This window comes from Doryrhamphus excisus, linkage group LG3 (genome assembly GCF_037039965.1).
Source record: "Doryrhamphus excisus strain RoL-2023G ecotype Guam linkage group LG3, RoL_Dexc_Guam_v1.1, whole genome shotgun sequence".
Taxonomy (NCBI): domain Eukaryota; kingdom Metazoa; phylum Chordata; class Actinopteri; order Syngnathiformes; family Syngnathidae; genus Doryrhamphus; species Doryrhamphus excisus.
Genome location: NC_136359.1, coordinates 17,530,325 through 17,552,469, shown reverse-complemented (window position 1 = coordinate 17,552,469; position 22,145 = coordinate 17,530,325). Strand labels below are relative to the sequence as shown.

Sequence of the window (22,145 nt, the reverse complement as noted above, 5' to 3'; positions counted from 1 at the left end):
GGTATCAGAACTTAATTTTTGTCAATGGAACGAAAATGTATTATTATTATTATTATTATTATTATTATTATTATTATTATTATTATTATTATTATTATTATTATTATTATTAATAGTATTATTATTTATGTATTTGAAGTATGCTTAACATACTACTTGTTGCAATTTTCTATATTTTCACCTTGTATTGAAATTATTTTTTCAATATTTGTTTTGATGTGTCTGGGATAATGGTACCAGAACTTAATTTTTGTCAGCAGAACAAAAAATTATTATTATTATTATTATTATTATTATTATTATTATTATTATTATTATTATTATTATTATTATTATTATTATTATTATTATTATTTATGTATTTGAAGCATGCTTAACATACTACTTGTTGCATTTTAATGATGCACAGTTTTGGTCCATCCTGTAGTCCATAGGTTTACAGTAACGGAGACACATGTAATGTAAAATAAATAAGCAGAACAAAATAAACACATTCAATAAATGTTATACATGAATTTGTTTGAGGGAAATAAGGATTTTGTTTTATCCCTATACCAACCAGCAAGCATTCTGACCCCCACAGATAGATCTGTGCCCATGGAGCACTTGTCCAATTAGGAACCAATTAGGGAATTACTTGTTCTTCTAACTCAACTCATGTGGATAAAAGACAGAACCAGTTTCCCAGTTACAGAACCACTCTCTCCCATTCAAACCTCTCCATCATGTGCAAGACCAATGTGTTAAAAAGGACCCCAGGGAAAGATTTTACGCCTGCACAAGACCATGGAAAAAACTACAAGACTATCAATGAGAAGCTTGGTGAGAAAAAGGATGACTTCTGTTGCAATCTTTTAGAAATGGAAGCAATATAAGATTTTACGTTTAACATTACTTTAATTGGGGGAAAATCCACAGATTCATGCTTTTACATTATAAAAAAATATTTTTTTTTCACAAAAAAAACCATGCCATTGACCTGAAGTTATATAAGTTAATACTTTATAATAAAATAAAATATACTACACAAAACCGGTTGACAAATGGCAAGAATTTACACCCATTTCCTTATATGGGTGTGGCTGTAAGCCTGATAAGCTCTCTGCCATCCCCCAAGCTCCGCTTCTGTGTTTACATTGCTAGCAATGGCTCGTACTGGAACGTCACATTTGTTTCCAATTCCTAAAGACGCCACCATCAGGCACAAGTGGTTGGTGTTCCTGATTCCCTACCAGCAAAAGAAATGCATTTTAATCTGTCAACAGCATTTCACACTGGACTGTTTTGTGAACGTGGGCCAGTATGTTGCTGGACTAGCTGACAAACTTGCTGAAGCCTGATGCCTTCCCAACGTTACTTGGTTGTGTCAAAGAGTCAGAAACGCAAGCAGTAAGTAACAATTTATCAGTGGCCTAACTGTGTTTATTTTGTGTAAGTCATGGAGCAAAAGCGCTTCTCTGTGTTGCATTATATAGTGTGCATACAGGGAGGGGGGTTGCTAATACCCTCTTCCCACCACAATTAGTGGCTTTACCCAAGCCTTTGAAACACTGGTAGTCCCACAAAACACATGTATAGATGGATAGATGTTACCGATGCTGAAAATGCTACAATGCTAAAACTACTTACCATTGAGAGACGTATTGAAGTAACCTCTTTTCTTGAGAAATGTCAGACTGTACAGTCTCTACTTTGGGATTGGACAAAAAGATAAATCATATTCTCTGAAGAGGAAAAAATGTAGCCTTGACAGCCCTGATGGGTTGCAATGTTACTGGCATGACGAGGAGATCCCAATTGAGATGTTTTCCTCCATGCTTTCACCACTTGGAGCAACATTCCACTAGCTTGGAAACACTGGCATCAAGCATTCTGGAAAACCAATTTTGAGGTGATTAACAAGAATGTCGGGCGGCACGGCGGTGAAGTGGTTAGCGCACAGACCTCACAGCTAGGAGACCAGGGTTCAATTCCAATTTGCATGTTCTCCCTGTGCATGCGTGGGTTTTCTCCGGGTACTCCGGTTTCCTCCCACATTCCAAAAACATGCTAGGTTAATTGGTGACTCCAAATTGTCCATAGGTATGAATGTGAGTGTGAATGGTTGTTTGTCTATATGTGCCCTGTGATTGGCTGGCAACCAGTCCATGGTGTACCCCGCCTCTCGCCCAAAGACAGTTGGGATAGGCTCCAGCACCCCCGCGACCCTCGTGAGGAAATAGCGGTAGAAAATGAATGAATGAATGAATGAATGAATGAATGAACAAGAATGGCACAGCTACTCATCAGTGAGTCCTTATTTGGACATTTTATTTCCATTTAGGGGTTTAATGTGTTTAATGAGTGTCATATTATAGGGTCCATTCTTGGCAGTATTTCATGGCGGTTCAGTTCCAAGACCCCTGTGAATACTTAGGATCTACTCCATCTACGGGGTCCCCCCGCTCAAGAAGAAACATGTACAGGCCCGTCTGAGGTTTGGACCAAGTACTATCAAATATAAATACATGCATAACATTTATTTAATGTTACTTTTCTGGATTTTCTTTACATTAGCGATGTTTTACATTAAAACTAGCACAAAAAATATGTACTGTTAATGTTTTTGTAAGGGTGTTATCTGTTCAAATACTTTTTCCCCCACAGTAGGTGTGAGTGTGAAGGGTTTTTTTGTTGGTCTAAATGTGACATGTTAATGACAGGTGTACAGTCCTGGGTGTACCACACCTCTAGTCCAAAATCAAATGGAATAGGCTCCGTCTCATCCGTGACCCCTCATTAAGGATGAGAATTTAGGTTTCCTGCTGCTGATGTTTTGTGGATTGACTTGACCCGGGAGAGGAAGTGCTCAATTATCAAGCCTGTCGTCTTTTAATATGTTGTTGCACTCATTTTTACAGTAGAATCTGAGACGAAGTAAGGAGGAACTAAGTTTTGGTTGCTTTACAGATCAGGTTATGCAGCATGCTTTGGATGTCAGCTAGAGGGTGTCTCTGAAGTGTAGCTGAGTTGTTTTGATGCGCTCCAAGTCGTGTGTGTGAGAGTGTGAGAGTTTAACTGAGAACTGACGATCATTCAAGTGCAAACCGTCTTAAGTTGAAATACCAGCTATTACAGCTGTAAGTGCTATCATCTCATTTCAAAATGTATGTCCTTCCATAAACCGTTGTTTTTAACCATATAGCAAAATGTTTACATTTATTAAAATTAATTAATTTAATTAAAATTTATTAAATTGGGTCACATTACAAAAACGTATTAATTCCATGGTTAAGATACTGAATATTTGAAAGAAATGCAGTCGTACAGTAAACTAAAAATGAACATTTGACACATGCAATGGCAAAGTTCAAGCCTTTGAATTGAAATACGTGACGTCCTCAGGTGTTTTGCATTGGGTGTGTCCCAAAAGGAAAGCACAAGAACCCATAAAATATTCATACCACCATCACATTTAGCTCACTTTTTTATAATTTATTTTCTGGGAGCACTAAATAAAAGCAAAGGGCAGTGACATTGCATTTTGTCTGTCGTTAAGCAACATTAGAGTTATTGAAAGGGCAGAGTGACTAGGCAAAAGGGGAACCACATGCTAAAATTAAACATGCTTGCTGTGGACTGAAAAATGAATTTAAGTGAAGCAAAAGCTGTAATTATGTTTCTTGGCACAGAGGAACAATTTCATAATGCGATGCTAAAAAAAGAACTAACATCAAACACGTTAAAGATCTCAAATGAAATATTCAGTATGTATATATACTGACAAAAGAACAAAGAATGATCTGTGTAAAACTAAATCAGCAAAATGTGTGCTGTTGGAACCGACTATATACTCTTGGCGTATTCGCCTTGGTAAAAAAAAGTTGAAAAGGTGAGAGTTACAAGACATTAATTGCACAATAACACATTCAAGCACTTGGCAAGTGTGGGGCCAGTGAGGGCCAGTATTGTTGAAAAAAATGATAATTATGCATTGACATTTGTATGGATTTGTTTAAGGCTACAAACACTATATACTTTATATTTATAGACAAGTCTTAGTTTTGATTAGTTATTAAGTCATTCAATCCCAGACATTTTTTAAAGCCGCCCCTCTCTGTACAGGTCATTTTTGATGATTTTGACTGATTTTTCATTGCACATAGAATTTTGTGTTCTTGGGCTATATAGACATGGTACACTGCGAATTTTTTTTTAACCAATTCCCATGTGTATATTCACATACCTATCAATGTAGCAGTACACCTTGGTCCTCCACAAATGCATTGGGACAACTTGGGATTACACCTTTGATAAAATGAGTATAAATTCAGGTGAGGTCACCAATGTTGAACAATAGAAGCGGCCCTTGAAATCTCTGTTCTGGCTAATCCCAAATATGTTTGATGAGGTCTGGTCAAGTTCTTTGGCAGCAAACGCATGGAAGTATGCTTAAATGGGCCTTGTTTAAAAATGGCCTTCCAAACACAAGCAACATGGTTAAAATTGTTACGAAAAGTGGATGACCAAAGAATATGACTGATTAAAGTATGGTAATATGGAATCATAAATGCAAAAATAAGATTGCATCATCTTGTTTTTGTGTGTCTATGCTACATTATTATACTGTACATGCAGGTTAAAACAAGATTGGGTAACAGTCAATTATCACTTAAGTTTTGTATCATACTTTGTGTGTCTGGAATGGTTCGGAGGCCAAATGACACCTTGGTATGCAAGTGTTTGTCATCCTCTGGAAAGGTAGGAGTGGTTTGCTACAGTGGTAAACATTAGTAGCCTGTGAATTTCCCCGAAAAGCTTGCTGTAAGACAGGATGGATGACAATGTATGATAAAAAAAGAACTTTTGTTTTTCATGAGCTCAATGCAACGATCCAAAACTTTTTCTACACAAAAAAAACGAATATTATTCACAAGTATGTTTAAGCTGTTTTCGTGATCACGTCTCCATTGTCGAGATAATCCTTCAACCTCATTAGAGAGGATGACTATTGCACAGATGTAAGGGGCCGGATGGCTGATGTCAGATGATCCTGGACATATTAGGTGTTATCAAAGGTGTAATACCAAGTGATGTAATTATTCTTGCCATCAGGCAATAGGATACACAGAAATGTCATACGGGAGGCACTTGCAGTACTGCTGTATCCTGAAGGGCTGTGAGCTGGAAGTGTTTGTCAGCCATCCTTGCATGGAAAAATAACCAGCATTTACTTTATATACTGATAAAAGCCCTTTGACGAAATCCTGGACTTCCTGATCAATTCCAGTAAGGCTGTATTCATTAGTGGATCAATTCCCACAACTGGCAGGGGACCCAGGCGCTTTTCTTCAGTGGAGGTCTGTACAACTGGCTTAAATTCACCTGCGTAACATGACGTATTCCATTTATATTCCATTCATAGACAACGTCAATCTGTTTTGGAACTGTTTTTCTTGTGTATAATCAAGACGGCATCCATCCAAACCACAAAGGAAGTTGCATGCTATCAGCTAACCTTCAGTTCAGCATACAAAGATACCAGGATGTCAATCTCCCGACCAGAGCCACGCCCCCCACCCCGTCTGTCATCTCAACTGTCACAGCCAGGTCATGCACCACTCTCCTCCGACATTACTTCCAGCAGGCCCCACTACACAGACTATAAATGCCTGGAATTAGTTAACAACATTGATCCAGTTACTACTTTTATAAATATAGGTTATGATAATCACATTGAGACTGTTTCTGTATTGCTGTTAATACCTTATATTAAATCTACACATCGCCAAAGGACTTCTAAACATCAGATCACTTTCAAACAAAGCTGTCTTAGTGGATCAATTGGTTTCTGACTATAACATTGACCGATTCTGTCTAACAGAGACCTGATGAAAGAATATGTTATCTTCAATGAATCTACTCCTCCCACTCACAGTAACTTCCACATCCCCAGAGTATCTGGTATAGGGGAGCAGGAGTCACAGCCATTTTTCACTCAACTTTGCCAGTATACCCAAAACCTAGATTTTGCTAACAAACATTTAAATATATATGTATTCCCTTGCCTTTGTTGCCTGAGTACTTGTTCATGTTGGGTTTTAGTTGGTTGTCTGTTTTTCAGTTATGGAAATTACCCTCCGCGTATAAAGTGCCATGAGATAACTGTTGTTGTGATTTGGCGCCAGATACATTTAAAAAATGATTGAATTTGATTGATATATGAAAGGTATTTTTTGTTATCTTAAAGGGGTAGTTCAGATTTTACTTGGTCCTGTGAGCCCAGCTCTGATCGGAGAGCATGACAGGATGAGGATGGCACAACAATGGACAGGCAGTACAAACAAAACTGAACACAATTGTCTTATCTAGAGAGAGACTATATGGTACAGTTGTTCTGTTGCAGTACATTCCACAGATACGTAATGAAGTGGGCTCTGAGTGCACAATCTCCTTCAACTTTCTGTGTACAGGTAACAATATGCTTTTTAAACTACACTACATTTGTCTGGTAAGCTTTGACTTACCAGAATCAAAAAGTTAAAAGGTTAGGATTTGTGTATTATAACCACGATAAAAGAATCTGAATATTTGTAATTTTTATTTGATTCTTTTACATTCTCTTTGTATTTGTCTGTTTGTGATAAGTGTTTTGTTCAACAGACTTGTCACTGAAATCATGGAGGACTCATTTCTAGAATTCTTTTTCAGCCCCACAAAGCTGGTGTAGTGTCAAGGAGGATATTCAGCCTTAGCACTGTGCTTCAGTGTCTTCAAAAGGAAGAATAGACTCTTGGGGGAAATTTCTTTCCTATCCATTTCTTATCTGGAAGTCTTCATCTTCTTCTTTCTTTTTGGGCTTTTCCCTTCAGGGGTCGCCACAGCAAATCTCCTCCATCCAACCCTGTCTTCTGCATCTGTCTCTCTTACACCAACTACCCTCATGTCCTCCTTCACTACATCCATAAATATCCTCTTTGGTCTTCCTCTACACTTCCTACCTGGTAGCTCTAAACGCAGCATCCTTCTACCAATATATTCACTAGCTCTCCTCTGGACATGTCCCAACCATCTCAGTCTGGCTGTAAGATTTTAAGTTGAAAAAATGGCCTCTTACTAGCCCGGGATAGCCATAGCCTCTGAAATGCACACCAGACGATGGGCTTGAGAGCGCTTCAAGTTTAGCATTTTCCCCCAGCAAACACAGCAGGCCTCCTCACCAACAATTCACCCAGCCCCTTTAACCTGTGAAGGGCCAACCATAATTCCCCAAAGAGAGGGTGAGGCAATATGTCTAAAAGATATTATATTTACACTTAGAACAGCCTTCTTTTATGTTACAAAATACTTTCAATATTACCACACTTAAGTTTCACTTTCTGTATACATTTTAAGCACTATATTACATTTAACAACTACCCAGTTAACCCCCCCCCCCTCCTCCAGATGACACTTGGGAGAGTCCAATCAAGGTGATCAGCCTCTTGCCTGCACTCACATGGGCGCGCCTCCATGCTTGTTCCCCGACCAATCACCTCAAAGAAAGGAGAAACTGATGAGAAATTAGGAACAAAACCAATGACTTCTAAATGAAAAAACTAAACTAACTAAAGTGGCAATTAAACAACTTAAATGGCAAACAAATATAATTAAAGTACTAACCAGTATACATGTAAATAACAAAAGTCAACTATATACACAAACAGAAAACATGACAGTGTGTAGGTGGGGCATACGCCTGATCAGTGAGGGAGGATTGGCAGCTCCCTCACACTGGCCTCTCTGACTTTATCTCCAAGGCCTAACATGTAATGTCCCTCTGATGTACTCGTTCCTGATCCTATCCATCCTGGTCACTCCCAATGAGAACCTCAGCATCCTCATCTCTGCTACCTCCAGTTCTGCTTCCTGTCTTTTCCTCAGTGGCACTGTCTCTAGGCCAAACAACATGGTTAGTCCATGGAGATTGTTGTTTAACCTCATCTGTCGGCCTGTCACCATAGCAAACAAGAAGGGGCTCAGAGCTGATCCTTGATGCGATCCCACCTCCACCTTGAACCTCAGAACCACCGGGAGAACACAGCGAGGTTTCAACAGACCTTCAAATCCAGATCTCCGGACATGTTAGCATGCGGCACTTCAGAATACTCTTAATTTGTTAAATCAGTTTGCCTTAAAATCCTTTTCCAGCAATTAGAGACGTCTCCACGCAAACCAGCTGCATTTGCATATGGAATACGTTTGTATTTTTTGGAAAGACTCGTTCTCATTTTTTTTTCTGCTTTAAACTCTCTATTTCCTCATTTGTGGAGTACTTGATGAGATGCCAGCTGATCCACCAAGCTCAGCATATCATATCCATTATGTTTAAACACTAGTTACACAATCCTTCAATGTCATCCACCTACAGCATACCAGCAAGATTGCAGCAACCAAAAAAACATTTCACAATAATTAATTTTACATTTTATAATTTTTTTCAACACCTTGGTCAAATTTTGGACAAACAGTTGGCACAATGCAGTCCCAAATGTACCGTTCTCCTGGCAACCTCCAAATCCAGACTCGTCCATCAGATTGCCAGATGGAGAAGCATGATTCATCACTCCAGAAAACGCATCTCCACTGCTCTATAGTCCAGTGGCGGCATGCTTTACACCACTGCATCCGGCAATTTGCATTGCCTTGGTGATGTATGGCTTGGATGCAGCTGCTTGGTCAAGAAGCCCATTCCATGAAGCTCTGCATGTGCTGTACATGGGCTAATCTGAAGGCCACACGTAGCATGAGTACATGAGCTCTGTCGCAACTGACCATGCAGGACGTCGGGTAGCAAGGTAACTAGGATACCTGATTCTGATCATTTGGATGGGTGAGCAAATACTTTTGGTAATATAGTGTATGCTGGAACTTATCCCAGCTGTCTTCGGGCGAGAGGCAGGGTACACCCTGGACTGGTCGCCAGCCAATCACAGGGCACATATAGACAACAGCAACCATTCACACTCACATTTATACCTATGGACAATTTGGAGTCTGCAATTAACCTAGCATGTTTTTGGAATGTGGGAGGAAACCGGAGTACAGGGGAAGAACAGGGAAGAACAAGCAAACTCCACACAAATTTGTTTTGTTTGCCAAAACAGTCCCATTTTTTTTCCAACTCCAACCACTTTTTCAACTGCGACTAAATATGACTAATTTGTGTTAACTATGGATAAAATGCAAGTAATCGTGATTAAATATTTTAATCAATTGGCATATACATATGTCATATATATATTTATATATATATATATACCATGCGTTTTGGTGTCGTGAGTACCTCTATTAATTACATTAGGAATAAATCCATTCATTTGATTTAATAGGCCAATCTGTGTCTGACTATCATTTCATGGTGCTGTGTATAGAAATGGCAATAACAATGACAAGTTACTGACTGCTGCCAACTGAAAACCTGAATCATCAGCTTCACCAATCTCTGCTCATTAAATTAAGATGATGCCTTTGTGTTTGTTGGTACATGAGGAGGGAGTAGCCAATTTTCTTTTTAATTGTCTTTCTTTCATGTAAAGGTGAATTGCGCAACTCAGCTGCCGCGCAGCTGCTTATGCATGCCTGCCAGCCCTCCTGTTTTCCCAAGGAAACCCCTTTATTTTTCTCATTTTCCTCATCATCCTCATGCTTACTGGGCTGCACAGTGGACGAGTGGTTGGCACGCAGACCGTAGTCCAATCCCACCCTCGGCCATCTCTGTGTGGAGTTTGCATGTGCTCACCATGCATGCGTGGGTTTTCTCCGGAGACTCCGGTTTCTCCCACATTCCAAAAACATGCTAGGTAAATTGTTCTGGAAAACCAATTTTGAGGTGATTAACAAGAATGTCGGGCGGCACGGCGGTGAAGTGGTTAGCGCACAGACCTCACAGCTAGGAGACCAGGGTTCAATTCCCATTTGCATGTTCTCCCTGTGCATGCGTGGGTTTTCTCCGGGTACTCCGGTTTCCTCCCACATTCCAAAAACATGCTAGGTTAATTGGTGACTCCAAATTGTCCATAGGTATGAATGTGAGTGTGAATGGTTGTTTGTCTATATGTGCCCTGTGATTGGCAGACCCGAAGACAGCTGGGATAGGCTCCAGCACACCCGCGGCCCTTGTGAGGATAAACGGTGTAAAATGAATGAATGAATGAATCTTCATGCTTACATAGTTCAGTAAATGTATTTTATAGGAATATTTTTTGTACATGATTTGTACAGCTCTGGTTGAATCGTTTTTAACTTCTTGTACAACAAAATACATACAATTACGCCTACGAAAACATCAAACTTTTTGTAAACATATGCAGACTCATTTTGGACTTTTTGTCAATATGTTCTCTGCATAGTTAAAAGTGAGAAAAAGATTTATACATCAAGAGACTATATTTATACATTTAGGACTTCCACGTCCAAATTGCATTTTAGTTTATTTGGCTACTACTCCTACGATAATATTGCGTCCTGTGTCTGGTTTTTCATGCACCATTTTAATTTTCTTTACTGCCATCTATTGGTCAAAACCTGCATTGCCCTGTTTTAAGCAATTTTGGAGTCATACATGCATAAAATATACAGGAGTTATAAGTATATCACAGTGTATTTCTAATGAAGGCCCGCCAACCTGACTCCTTTTTAAAAAGTAAACGAGTCAATAAATAAAGATTTCAATCCCCAAATGATAAACCCAAAGTTACGCCCTTGTATATAAAGGTACAAATCCCTTAATACTGCAGATATATGACCTACATGCAGAGTTCTATAACCCGAGCACCTGTATGAAAGAAACATTTTGTTTTTGACTTTTTTACTGGCATCAAATAATGCATATATTCAAACTTGTGTTGGCGTTGATCAGAGTGTTGTACAAATGAACAAAGTAGCCACAGAGTAATAACTAAATAAAGGAGCTGCATATGTTACAAATGTTTAATATAACAGATTTAGCTGTGAGCTGGAGATAAATCTGCAGTTGGAGAACATTTCTTCTTTCTGCTATTAAACCTACATTGAAAAAACGAATAACTTTTCTTCTATAATGTATATTTTTGTTTGTTCTTCTTCACTATGTTACTACTTAACTCGCGATCGAAAGCAGACTTCATTCTGTAAGGAAGTCAGGGTAAACATGAGACCACGTGACACAACCAGGAAGTGTGAGGAAGGCGAGACTGTCTGAATTCCCGAGACGGAGCCTCCGAACATCTGGCCTTCGTAGACCGGGTAGGCGACCTGCCTAGCAGCATGCAGACCCCGGATTCTGACACGGCCACTGAATACAGTTCATTGTAAATTATTGTCCTGCTAGCCCCGCCCACTTCTCTTGCTTACCATCATGGCGGACTTTCAGCTACATGGCGTATTACACTCGGTTTTATTCATTTGCAAATTACATGTCTTCCTCTTCTCCTTGCTTCAGCTATCGCATTGTTAGCTTTAAAATCCTTAGTTTTAACTCCTTGGCAAAAAGGGCCTTCTTACTTGTCACGTGGGACTTGACGCAGTAGTAGTACGCGACCTTACAAGGATGCAGCCTAACAAGGCTCACTTCCGGTGCGCCAGAAACCACAGCCCAGATAAATAAATCCAAGTCACCAGGATCTCATTTCGTCCTCTCCCAGCTATCGCATGATGTCTGCGTTTGGGTTTCGCCTGGTGGTCTTAATGGCGTCTGTCTACCCTGGTAAGATAAAGGATGACATTTTAACGCTTGCATCAGTCACCTGACATGTCACTTATTGTTCCATTGTATTGTTTTTCTGGAATATCCTGAAAGATTTTTGCATGGAGGGGTGCTGTTTATTGTGGGGGTAGTGATTCAATATTTGAGGGATATGTACATGATCATCCTTTTGCTTGGTAGGCGACTTCATGTTCATCAAAGACCCTCTGGCATTCATGAAACACAAATCTCTGGTAAGACGGTTTTTGTTTTAAAAAACCTATGCACATGCACATACATTGCAAATACACATTCATGTTCACCAAATAGTGAATAAAGTTTCCATCATGAGACTGGCATGCTGACTAATTAGAGCCAAACATGTAAGCAAATTAAGTATTGGAAGTGCTGACATGTATAAGATATGGAATGAATGAATGATCAGTAATTGATACTGAGAATGAGTAGCATTAAACATGCTCCTTGATTCAAATGTCAAAAACAAATAAGCCATACTGTACTGTACCTAATGATAATGTTTGTATCACAAGATCACAATAATGACAAGTGACGTTTGTGCTCTCTCCTCGTAAGACATCTGACATGTGTTCAGAGTGCGGCCACATCATCCAGCTCTCTGCTAATATGATTTCCAGCAAAAATAGAAAGGTGGGACTGTTGTTCATTTGTCTTTTAGTTACATTCCATTACACCAGAATGTTGCATTGTCTACTAATTGTTTTGCACAGGGTCTCAGTGTTCTTGTCATAAATGGCTTTTGCAGGAGCACGTGTATGAAACCTTGCATGCACTCTGCCAACACCTCCCAGACAAAGAGGCCTCTGAATGTGACTTTCAGCTGAAGGTGTATTTGCCCAAAATCCTGCAACAAACACTCGGTCAAAATGTACGTTCTGCCCTCTAATGAGAGAAATATATTGAACATTTTGCCCTCATTGCACTCTATGTAATTATTGTGCTTGACTATCTTATGTAGGAAGTGGCAGCAACCTGTTCAGCCTTTGGACTGTGTGTGACCCACAGCCACGAGGAAGGGAAACTGTTCAAACATGACACCATGAGAGATGTGCCTGTACTCACCAAAACTCATGTAAGAGTGAGAAATCAGAAGTGGAATGTGCAGTACACTGAATTGACCTCGCAAGCATTAAGTAGCTGTTGTATTGCATCTTACAATGTGCATGGTTGGTATGTATTTTGCAAGTGTTAATTATCCTCTACAGGAACAGTTCAACCCAGCGTGCACCCTCTGCCTGTTTGTTATGAGGAAACTGGAGACCATGTTGCCCCAGAATATGACTGAGGTGTGTTTTTGTATCTATTCATATTTGCGAAGGCACCCCACATCGGTATTCGTCAGGAAGGGCATCCAAAATATAGAGGGCTCAAGCCAAAAATCAGTATGCAGAACAAAAAGATCCACTGTGGCGATTCCTTAATCGGGAAAAAGCTGAAAGAAACAAACTCACCAGGGGTATGGGGGGGTTTGAAACAGAACGCAACACTGCAATAGAGAAAAATAGACAAATATATGCCATATTTTCCGGACTATATATCACACTTTTCTTCAGAGGTTTGGCTGGTGCTGCGACTTATACTCTGAAGTGACTCATTTTCATTGAGGGGCAAGTGTAAATTGTACATGGTGTTATATTTGTAAATAAATTGTTATTTTCATGTAAAACAACATTTTTTGTTGTTGTGGCATAGTTGTTTATGTATTTTGGCTAAATAAATATGGTTACATTTGTGTCAAAGTTAAACCTTTCACAAAAAACCTTTGTGTGCCTGATGTTCCGATGTTGTTCCTCTGTATGCAGGATGCTTTAATGAAGCTCATGGATGAGGTCTGCGACCTCCTTCCTGCAAGCTACAAGGACCAGTGTGATGACTTTGTTGACAAATACGGTGTACAAATAGTGGAATTCCTGCTTTCATCAGCCGCCCCTCACACCATATGTATGCTTCTACATCTCTGTTTGTTCAAGGACTCGCCTGCTCCAGGTTAGTTGCAGCTTCCTTGACAGGATAGACTGCTATAACTTCCTAACCAAGTTATGATGCTGTGATCACTTCCCAGAGCTGCCCATCCCCTCAGACTGCGAGTCATGTCGCACACTGGCCATGCTGAGCCGGCTTCATCTGGGTCTCAATGCCACGCAGACTCAGACTTCCTCTTTCCTCCAGTCTGTGTGTGGTCAACACCCCAATGTCATACCAAAGGTGAGACTAGTCTCCAAACCTCTATACCCTTCCAAAACATGTAGATATTTTAGTATAGTGAAGTTTGCATGTTCTACCCATAGGTTTGTGAGATTGGTTGACAAGTGATCAGGTGGTCTAATTTTCCCCCATTCCAATCTTTTCAGTGTGAGGCTTTCACCAAACTCTATGGCACGCAACTGCAGTGGGGTTTAGGAAACCAGGTGGACCATACAGACGTTTGTGAGGTAAGTGCATAGGATTTTTTTCCATAGGAATCCAAGTCACATGTCTATTGTTCTTACCCAACACAACTTTTGTAAGCAATTACAATTAATTACTAACTCAACAAGTGGGGTGTGGCATGAGCTAGGAGGCGGCCATTCAATTGTGGTATGCAGTGATGAATCTGTGTGGAACTGAAACAGGAACAGCCAGGGTATACCAAACTCATCTGTTGTAGGCGAAACAATCATACAGTTCACACATACTGCATGACTAAGCTGCTGAACAGAACAGGCTAAAAAAATCACTATGTAATGTGAATTGCTGCCATCTACTGGTGGATGGGAACATTGTCAACCACTATTAATGATTCTGGGGTGAAATGGGGATTTTTTTGTCTTCATATATACATGTGCGCTCTAATTGTTCATGTAAGGGAAATACATTAATTTGCTAAGGAAGAATCATTCTGGAGATCAAATCATATGATCTTTCCTCTCAAAAATCCCTTTTGACAGGATGACTTGTGTGCCCCCTTTAAATCCATGATTGATTTATCCATATTTGGTGTTTTGATGTTGAAAGTGGACATTGATTGTCAATCTATTTTATTTATAACTAGTTTTATTTTCTCCTTTCAGAACCTGGCCTTCTGTGAGAAGCACATGTGGAGAAACACAAGTGTGCATAAGCACATGTGAATAGCTCAATCAACTAACTGTTCAAACACACAATCATAAAATCTTCTGACAAAATTTTAAACTGTTCTATGAAAAATATTTGTTTGAAGACTTTCTAAATTTGATCTGCATGAAAAAGTGAACAAGAGAGTCCAGGATTCAAATGTAACTACCACATTTTCAGCACTGTGTGTATGCTGAATTAATGAATGTGTAAACTTTACATACAGATGATGAAAAACTCTTTGGAGAACTGAAAGCTTCTTTTATTTGGTAAGATGTACAAAAAGGTAGAAGCATGTTTATATAGAAACTTTTACACCATAAAAACACAAACTGGAGGGAAAAAAGTACATGATTCAGAATTTTTTTGTGTATGCAACTAATAAAATGTCCTGTTTGTTTTGTGGTGCTCCTTTTCACCACTACGCACCTGTGTGGTTGTTTGTGTCCTTATCACTTCCCTGTCGCTTCCAAATCTAAAGAGAGATGAAATTGCAATTGAGATAATCTGAGGCTTGAAAATACCACTGGAGGGAGGGCTTGGGTTCTACAGTAGTCTTTGATGAATTGATGCAAAAGAAACCTCAAAAACAGGTCAAATTTGTTGAATGTGCTGGGGTCAGCAACCCACGGCTCCAGAGCCACATGTGGCTCTTCAATGTCTAATTTTTTTATGAAACATTGAACATTTTTGGTGGAATATAAATGTTTAAATTCACATTATATGCTGGTTGACGCAAAAAGATAATCCAGCTTCTGCTCCATTTAATTTCACCAACTCACACAGACACAAAACTTACCTGGATGTAGGCCTCTGATAGTGTGATCATCTGGGGTAGAATGTCAATCACTTGCAGGTCTTGCATCTCGTACCACTTCCCAGTTCCCTGATTGAGCACAAATGACACTTTCATCAGTCACTTATTGTAATGGAATGGCAGCTGTCTGAACCTACATGATGCAGGACATGTATTCTGTAGGCTCCTTCAGTTGGTTTCCCATCATGCACAACGTTAGCAACAAGGTCATAAGTTGTGTTCTTCTCTGTAACTTGGGCTTCTTCTGTCAAGTACTCACGAAGGTCTACATTCCTGACCAAAGAAAAAGACAAGAAGAAGAAAAACACATAGAATTTTGGACACAGTTAAAAAAAAAAATCACCTTCCATCATCTACATGCTTTGACTTAAGGGCTTGGTTTTAGTTCATGAGCAACACTTACGTGATGGGGAAGTTGACGATCGTGGGGTTCTTTTCCACAAAGAAGTTATTCTTTGTGAACCTTTTGATGCAAAAAATAAGGTACGGTGGAAGTTTGGTCAGCTGGAACCTTTTCAGGAAGTTTTCCTTGTATGTTTTGTACTCCTGAAAGTACATCAAATAAAAGACTGCTTTTTAAATATTCTCATTAAATATTGGATTGTCAGTGAATCTGCCATTAATCATGTATTTTGATATCTGAAAGCACAGATGAATATATGTAGTAAGTTGACTGATACCTTCTCTGTCCCGCCATTAAACTTGGATAGGATGTTGAAGAGAGGGACTTGTGGGATAATAAGCTGCTCCTTTTCATCCTTGTACAAGGGGGCAGTTGGGAGGTCAAGGGTTAAGAATAAGAACGTAGACTCAGACATCTGCTCCTGGTACTCCTCGGTCAGGAGCAGTGCATCCTTTTCCTCTGGCGTCTGGAAAAATTTAAACATTTTAGAGATTTTTGATGGGATCTGGAAAACTGAGAAACAGTTTCTGTTTATCAGCATGTCACCAATAATATAATGTTGTATTATTTCTACGGCCTGTATAATGTCTTTAGTGTAAGTGTGACATCATTATTCTTGTTAATGGAATAATAAAATAAACAGAACTGCCATACAAGTGTATTTTATGGAACTACTTGTCCTGTACATATAATTACAACTTGTGTTCTATGAGTCATCTCAGTAGTTGAAATTAAGTTATAAAAAAATATATAACTCACCAAATCTGGGTGTGGTAGTTTCTTGGAGAAAATCCGCATGGAGCCTTGAAATGCTTTTGTAATGATCGCTGGAATGACAGAAAAACAGACATTACATTTTATGGATTACACATAAGATTCTACTAAAAAAGATATCAGTCCCAGCTTCAATTGTTTTCCACTCACTCGGCTTTTTCTTTGTGCCTCCAAGAGCACCATGCAGAGCATTTAAAAACCAAGTCATAAAGTCCACCGCATCGCCTGCCAGGGTAGACATAAAAGGTATATGGTTATAACCACAGAACAACATGTCAATTAATTTCCAAATGTAAGCACAGAATTACAACCTTGCTTGGTAATTTGGAAGTTCTTCTTGCTGCAGAGCACAACAGCCTGGAGCATCTCGTGGGGAGACACGTGGGCCTTGAAGTTCCTGGGATTCCAAAGTTTGCGCATCAGCTCACCAAAGCGCTGCACCAAGAGAAACATGATGTCCCCCGGTGGTCTGCGGATCCCTCTGTAATTTTCTTCCTCCAAAAAGTAGTTCCGCAGTGGTGGAACATTGGAAAAGGCCTTGAAAATTCAAAGCAGTGAAATAAAATTAACAGCTCTATTTTAATTGCAATGAAAGAAAGGAAATGAATTATTAGATTATTTATACCTGCAACACCACATTGGCATAGTCATTGGCTTTGATGTTGTTGAGGCCAACAATCCCTGGCAGGTAGGTTGTTCCATCATAGGCTCGGTAAAGTTTGCCCTGCTTGTCCAGACCTGAAATGTGCTGCTTGGTGAAGGTTGGCTTCAGCACATACTGTGAAAGCATAAATGTAAATGCATAAATCACACAATCTAGATCCAGTACAGGCGGTATAAAAAAAAGGGACATATGCAAATACTTGACTCACTGTGATGTCTTCTAATGACGAGTCAATGATCTCATAGTTGTCCGGCAGACAATAAAACTTAAGTGTGTGTAGATTGAGGAACACATGGTGGGTGAATTGGACACTGTGGGTGTATGCGTGGGATTTTAAACCTCGACCTACACAAGAAAGTATGTCAGTAGTGTCGTCCAACAACAAAGTGATTCTTAAAGCAGACAATGTACATACCTTGAAAGTACTTCCCACATATAAGACAGGCATACACATTGATGTGAGAAAGAGAGATAGAGCACAGTTTCTCAAAGTCGAAGTCCAACACGCTCCTGATGAGTAAACATAAAAAAACGAGCTGAGCTGGGTACGTTTAAGTATTTTGAACTTAAAGTTATTGAGGAGAGTGAGGTAAGATGAGCCACACATTACTTATGTTGTCTTGGAGGTGTAAGTTGAATCAAGCCAGTGGGTAAAGTGAGCCATCAGGAGGTAAACTGACCATCTGAGTTTTTAAACCTGAGCATATTGTGCTCACAAACAGCTTCAATTGTTTTGAACTTGTGCGAACAAACCACCATCAAAACAACTCTTCAATATTCCTAATATACAGTGCATCCGGAAAGTATTCACAGCGCTTCACTTTTTCTACATTTTGTCATGTTACAGCCTCATTCCAAACTGTATTAAATTAATCTCTTACCTCAAAATTCTACACAAAATACTCCATTATGACAATGTGAAAAAAGGTTTTTTTGACATGTTTTGAATTTATTAAAAATAGAAAACAAAAAAATCACATAAGTATTCACAGCCTTTGCCATGAAGCTCAAAATTGAGCTCAGGTGCATCTTTTTTCCACTGATCATCCTTGAGATCTTTCTACAGCTTAATTGGAGTCCACCTGCAGTAAATTCAGTTGATTGGACATGATTTGGAAATATAATAACTGTCTATATAAGGTCCCACAGTTGACTGTGCATGTCAGAGCACAAACACCAAGCATGAAGTCAAAAGAACGGTCTGTAGACCTGCGAGACAGGATTGTCTTGAGGCACAAATCTGGGGAAGGATACAGAAAAATGTCTGCTGCTTTGAAGGTCCCAATGAGCACAGTGGCCTCCATTATTCGTAAATGGAAGACGTTTGGAACCACCAGGACTCTTCCTAGAGCTGGCCGGCCTTCTAAACTGAGCGATCGGGGAAGAAGGGCCTTAGTCAGGGAGGTGACCAAGGCCCCGATGGTCACTCTGTCAGAGCTCCAGCGTTCCTCTGTGGAGAGAGGAGAGCCTTCCAGAAGGACAACCATCTCTGCAGCAATCCACCAATCAGGCCTGTATGGTAGAGTGGCCAGACGAAAGCCACTCCTTAGTAAAAGGAACATGGCAGCCCGTCTGGAATTTGCCAAAAAGCACCTGAATGACTCTCAGACCATGAGAAACAAAATTCTCTGGTCTGATGAGACAAAGATTGAACTCTTTGGTGTGAATGCCAGGCGCCATGTTTGGAGGAAACCAGGCACTGCTCATCACCAGGCCAATACCATCCCTACAGTGAAGCATGGTGGTGGCAGCATCATGCTGTGGGGATGTTTTTCAGCAGCAGGAACTGGCAGACTAGTCAGGATAGAAGGAAAAATGAATGCAGCAATATATAGAGATATCCTGGATGAAAACCTGCTCCAGAGTGCTCTTGACCTCAGTAGACTGGTCATGTACCTTGACCATATAGTAGACAGTAGACATTAGCACACAGCCAAGATCTCAAAAGATTGGCTTCAGAACCACTCCGTGAATGTCCTGGAGTGGCCCAGCCAGAGTCCAGACTTGAATCCGATCGAACATCTCTGGAGAGATCTGAAAATGGCTGGGCACAGACGTCTCCCATCCAACCTGATGGAGCTTGAGACTTATTGCAAAGAAGAATGGGCAAAACTGCCTAAAGATAGGTGTGCTAAACTTGTGGGATCATATTCAAAAAGACTTGAGGCTGTAATTGCTGCCAAAGGTGGATCAACAAAGTATTAAGCAAAGGCTGTGAATACTTATGTAAAAAAAAAACCTTTTTTCACATTGTCATAATGGAGGATTTTGTGTAGAATTTTGAGGTAAGAGATTAATTTAATTCAGTTTGGAATGAGGCTGTAACATAACAAAATGTAGAAAAAGTGAAGCGCTGTGAATACTTTCCGGATGCACTGTACCCATTATCAAGGTTGCAGTGGAATATGAACTAAACCTTTTGAGGTTGAGGAAGCTTCTTCAGAATAGCACTCTTGCCGAAAGATACCTCATCCTATTGCTTGAATGCAAAGAAGGTTTTCTTACTGCCAGTGATCCCTGGGCTTCTTCTGAGGAATCTGGCACTCACTTTATCGCTCACCAGCCCGTCAACCAAGTCAATCCTTTATTTGGAGGCAAGTTTTACAGTGAAAAAGTCACCAACTAACAAAGATATCTGATTCACTTCCTTCACCGCTGGAGCGCTCATGCTCAGAAGTGTCATCAAATTGGATAGCAAAATCATTCTCCTCAGAGCTGCTTTCCACTGGGATTTTCCGGGGTTTTTTCCTCTTCAGTTTTCATTGCTCTTCATGTTTCTTTTTATTTATTTATTTATTTTTACAATAACTAAGGGACCTGGTGTTGCCATCAGAGAATTGATGAAAAGCGGTCCACTAAGCTAAAGTTAATTTCCATTTAAGGACCGAAATAATACTAATTATTTTAAGTCAAAATAGCAACTAAATGCTGATTAATATTTTTCTTGAATATATCCATATTTGGTAAGGTGGGAAAGGTGTGAGCTGGCAGCGAGTTCCATAGTCGGCATGCCCTTGGTACGTAAGAGGATTGGTGAAGATGTGTGCGAGACCTGGGGATAGTTACAGTATGGATGTGCAGTAGAGGAGGATCTTGTTGTCCTCAAACTAGCAAACACCGGGGGGATGATCGAACCAATTTCCAACGATGGCTTGAAGAAGAAATGTCTGTAAAATGTGCAGAGAGTAGCAACATCTCTTCTAAGCTCCAAGGGGTAAATACCAGCATTGATTGAGTCTTCAATGTTCAGAAGACGCAAGGCCTTCCGCTGAAGTCTGCATAGAATACTGAGAGCAGTATTGCCAGCTCCACTCCAAATGGGTGATGCATACTCCATGAGGGGTCGAATTTCCTTTTTGTTTTCTCTCTTTGTGGACACATTCCATTACCCGCGTTTCAGGTGTATCAGTCAGGATCCCCGTCTTTACATGATTTGGTTTGCTTGTTTTCAACATAGCTGATTTTTGGATAAGGTGAGGATCTCAGCAGGAGATACAAAATCGTAGCATGGTTAAATTGCTACAATCATTGGTTCACTTTCTCATCGCCACCGTTTTGAACAAAAAAAACGGGTAAGCTTAGAAATTCAGGCTAATCTTTGGTTAAATGAGTTACACTATTTATGGGTTAACAAATAATTAACAAGTAGAAAATAGTATTTTTTCAGACATGGATATTACACGTTTCGACATAATTTTACCTGATATGCAGAAACTGCACGTTGAAGCAAGCAAAAAACCTGCTAAAAAACAATTCAATGTGCTTCCCTGCATAGCAAGATGGAAATGATGGGTGCTTCATAGATTTATGGACACATAAAAAAACATGTGCACGGGTAACTTGTAGGGGTGGATCAACTTACCCACTGGCTCATTTTATCTCACTCTCTCCTACACATAAAATGCATCTTACCTGTTTATGGTGTCAAGATATGGACAGTGCCTGCTTCTTCGGTCCTCTACAACACGTCCTCGTCCTTTTTTGACTGGCACTGCAAAATGAAGTATCAGAGAGATGAGACGTCGCTAACTAAACGTGCTAGCCAGCACACCTAGCAGATGAATAGGTGATTAATAGTCCTCTATTAATCTGTAGAACAAGTTCGGCATCAGGGAAGGGCCTCTGCATAATATTACGTAAAAATATGTTGTCTATGTCTGTATCAACCGGTGTTAAACGAGTACCTATCCGCTTGTAATACTGTCGTTAGCTTCTAGCTAATTCACTCTCGTGTGGGCTGCATGAAGTAACAAATACAACTCACCTCCTTCCTCCTCCTCGTCGTCGTCGTCGTCTACTAACTCATCTTGTCTTTCTCGCTTCAGAGAAAGCATTGCTGATTTTATAATGTAGGTTTCTGAACGAATAAAAGTGAATATACAACTTTATGTTGGACAAATGAATGAGCGAAACACCACAAAACGCGCCGGAAGCCGCCGTGCGACGTCACCGCAATAGCATATTAGTGGATGTCACAAAAACTAACCAAGTACAGTATATTAACAGTTAGTGAACTTGTATTATAATACTTGTATATGACTTGTAGACATATTATATGTATAGCCTGTAAGATGTTTTCAAATCTACACTCTCCATTATTCAATTTTAAAATTACGAAATCAAAATTGATTGATTCACGTCAATAAACTTTTACTGTTCGGTGTTACGATGT

At 39.8% G+C, this 22,145-nt stretch overlaps 2 protein-coding genes across 4 annotated transcripts; one reads left to right on the top strand and one right to left on the bottom strand.

Moving 5' to 3' along the window:
- Positions 1–1,246: 1,246 nt before the first annotated feature.
- Positions 1,247–15,292, top strand: sftpbb (surfactant protein Bb). Of its 3 annotated transcripts, XM_078789795.1 has the most exons (12): positions 1,247–1,389; positions 11,643–11,704; positions 11,885–11,937; positions 12,278–12,352; positions 12,468–12,590; positions 12,681–12,794; positions 12,928–13,008; positions 13,525–13,708; positions 13,785–13,927; positions 14,074–14,154; positions 14,773–14,801; positions 14,832–15,292. In XM_078789795.1, coding segments are annotated over exons 1-12 (996 nt in total). In that variant the 5' UTR covers positions 1,247–1,339; the 3' UTR covers positions 14,833–15,292. The 3 variants fall into 3 exon arrangements, with proteins under 3 accessions (XP_078645921.1, XP_078645920.1, XP_057927427.2); XM_078789794.1 differs by having other exon boundaries at positions 14,773–15,290; XM_058071444.2 differs by lacking the exon at positions 1,247–1,389 and adding an exon at positions 11,120–11,244 and having other exon boundaries at positions 14,773–15,288.
- usp39 (ubiquitin specific peptidase 39) lies at positions 15,048–21,924 on the bottom strand. Its single transcript, XM_058071442.2, has 13 exons — positions 21,738–21,924; positions 21,386–21,464; positions 17,889–17,983; positions 17,682–17,818; positions 17,435–17,587; positions 17,121–17,346; positions 16,960–17,034; positions 16,795–16,862; positions 16,313–16,501; positions 16,036–16,178; positions 15,770–15,905; positions 15,615–15,701; positions 15,048–15,290 (listed from the first exon to the last, which is right to left on the bottom strand). Exons 1-13 carry the CDS (start codon positions 21,805–21,807, stop codon positions 15,237–15,239), a joined length of 1,512 nt encoding a protein of 503 aa, XP_057927425.1. The 5' UTR covers positions 21,808–21,924; the 3' UTR covers positions 15,048–15,236.
- Between the last annotated feature and the right edge of the window lie 221 nt (positions 21,925–22,145).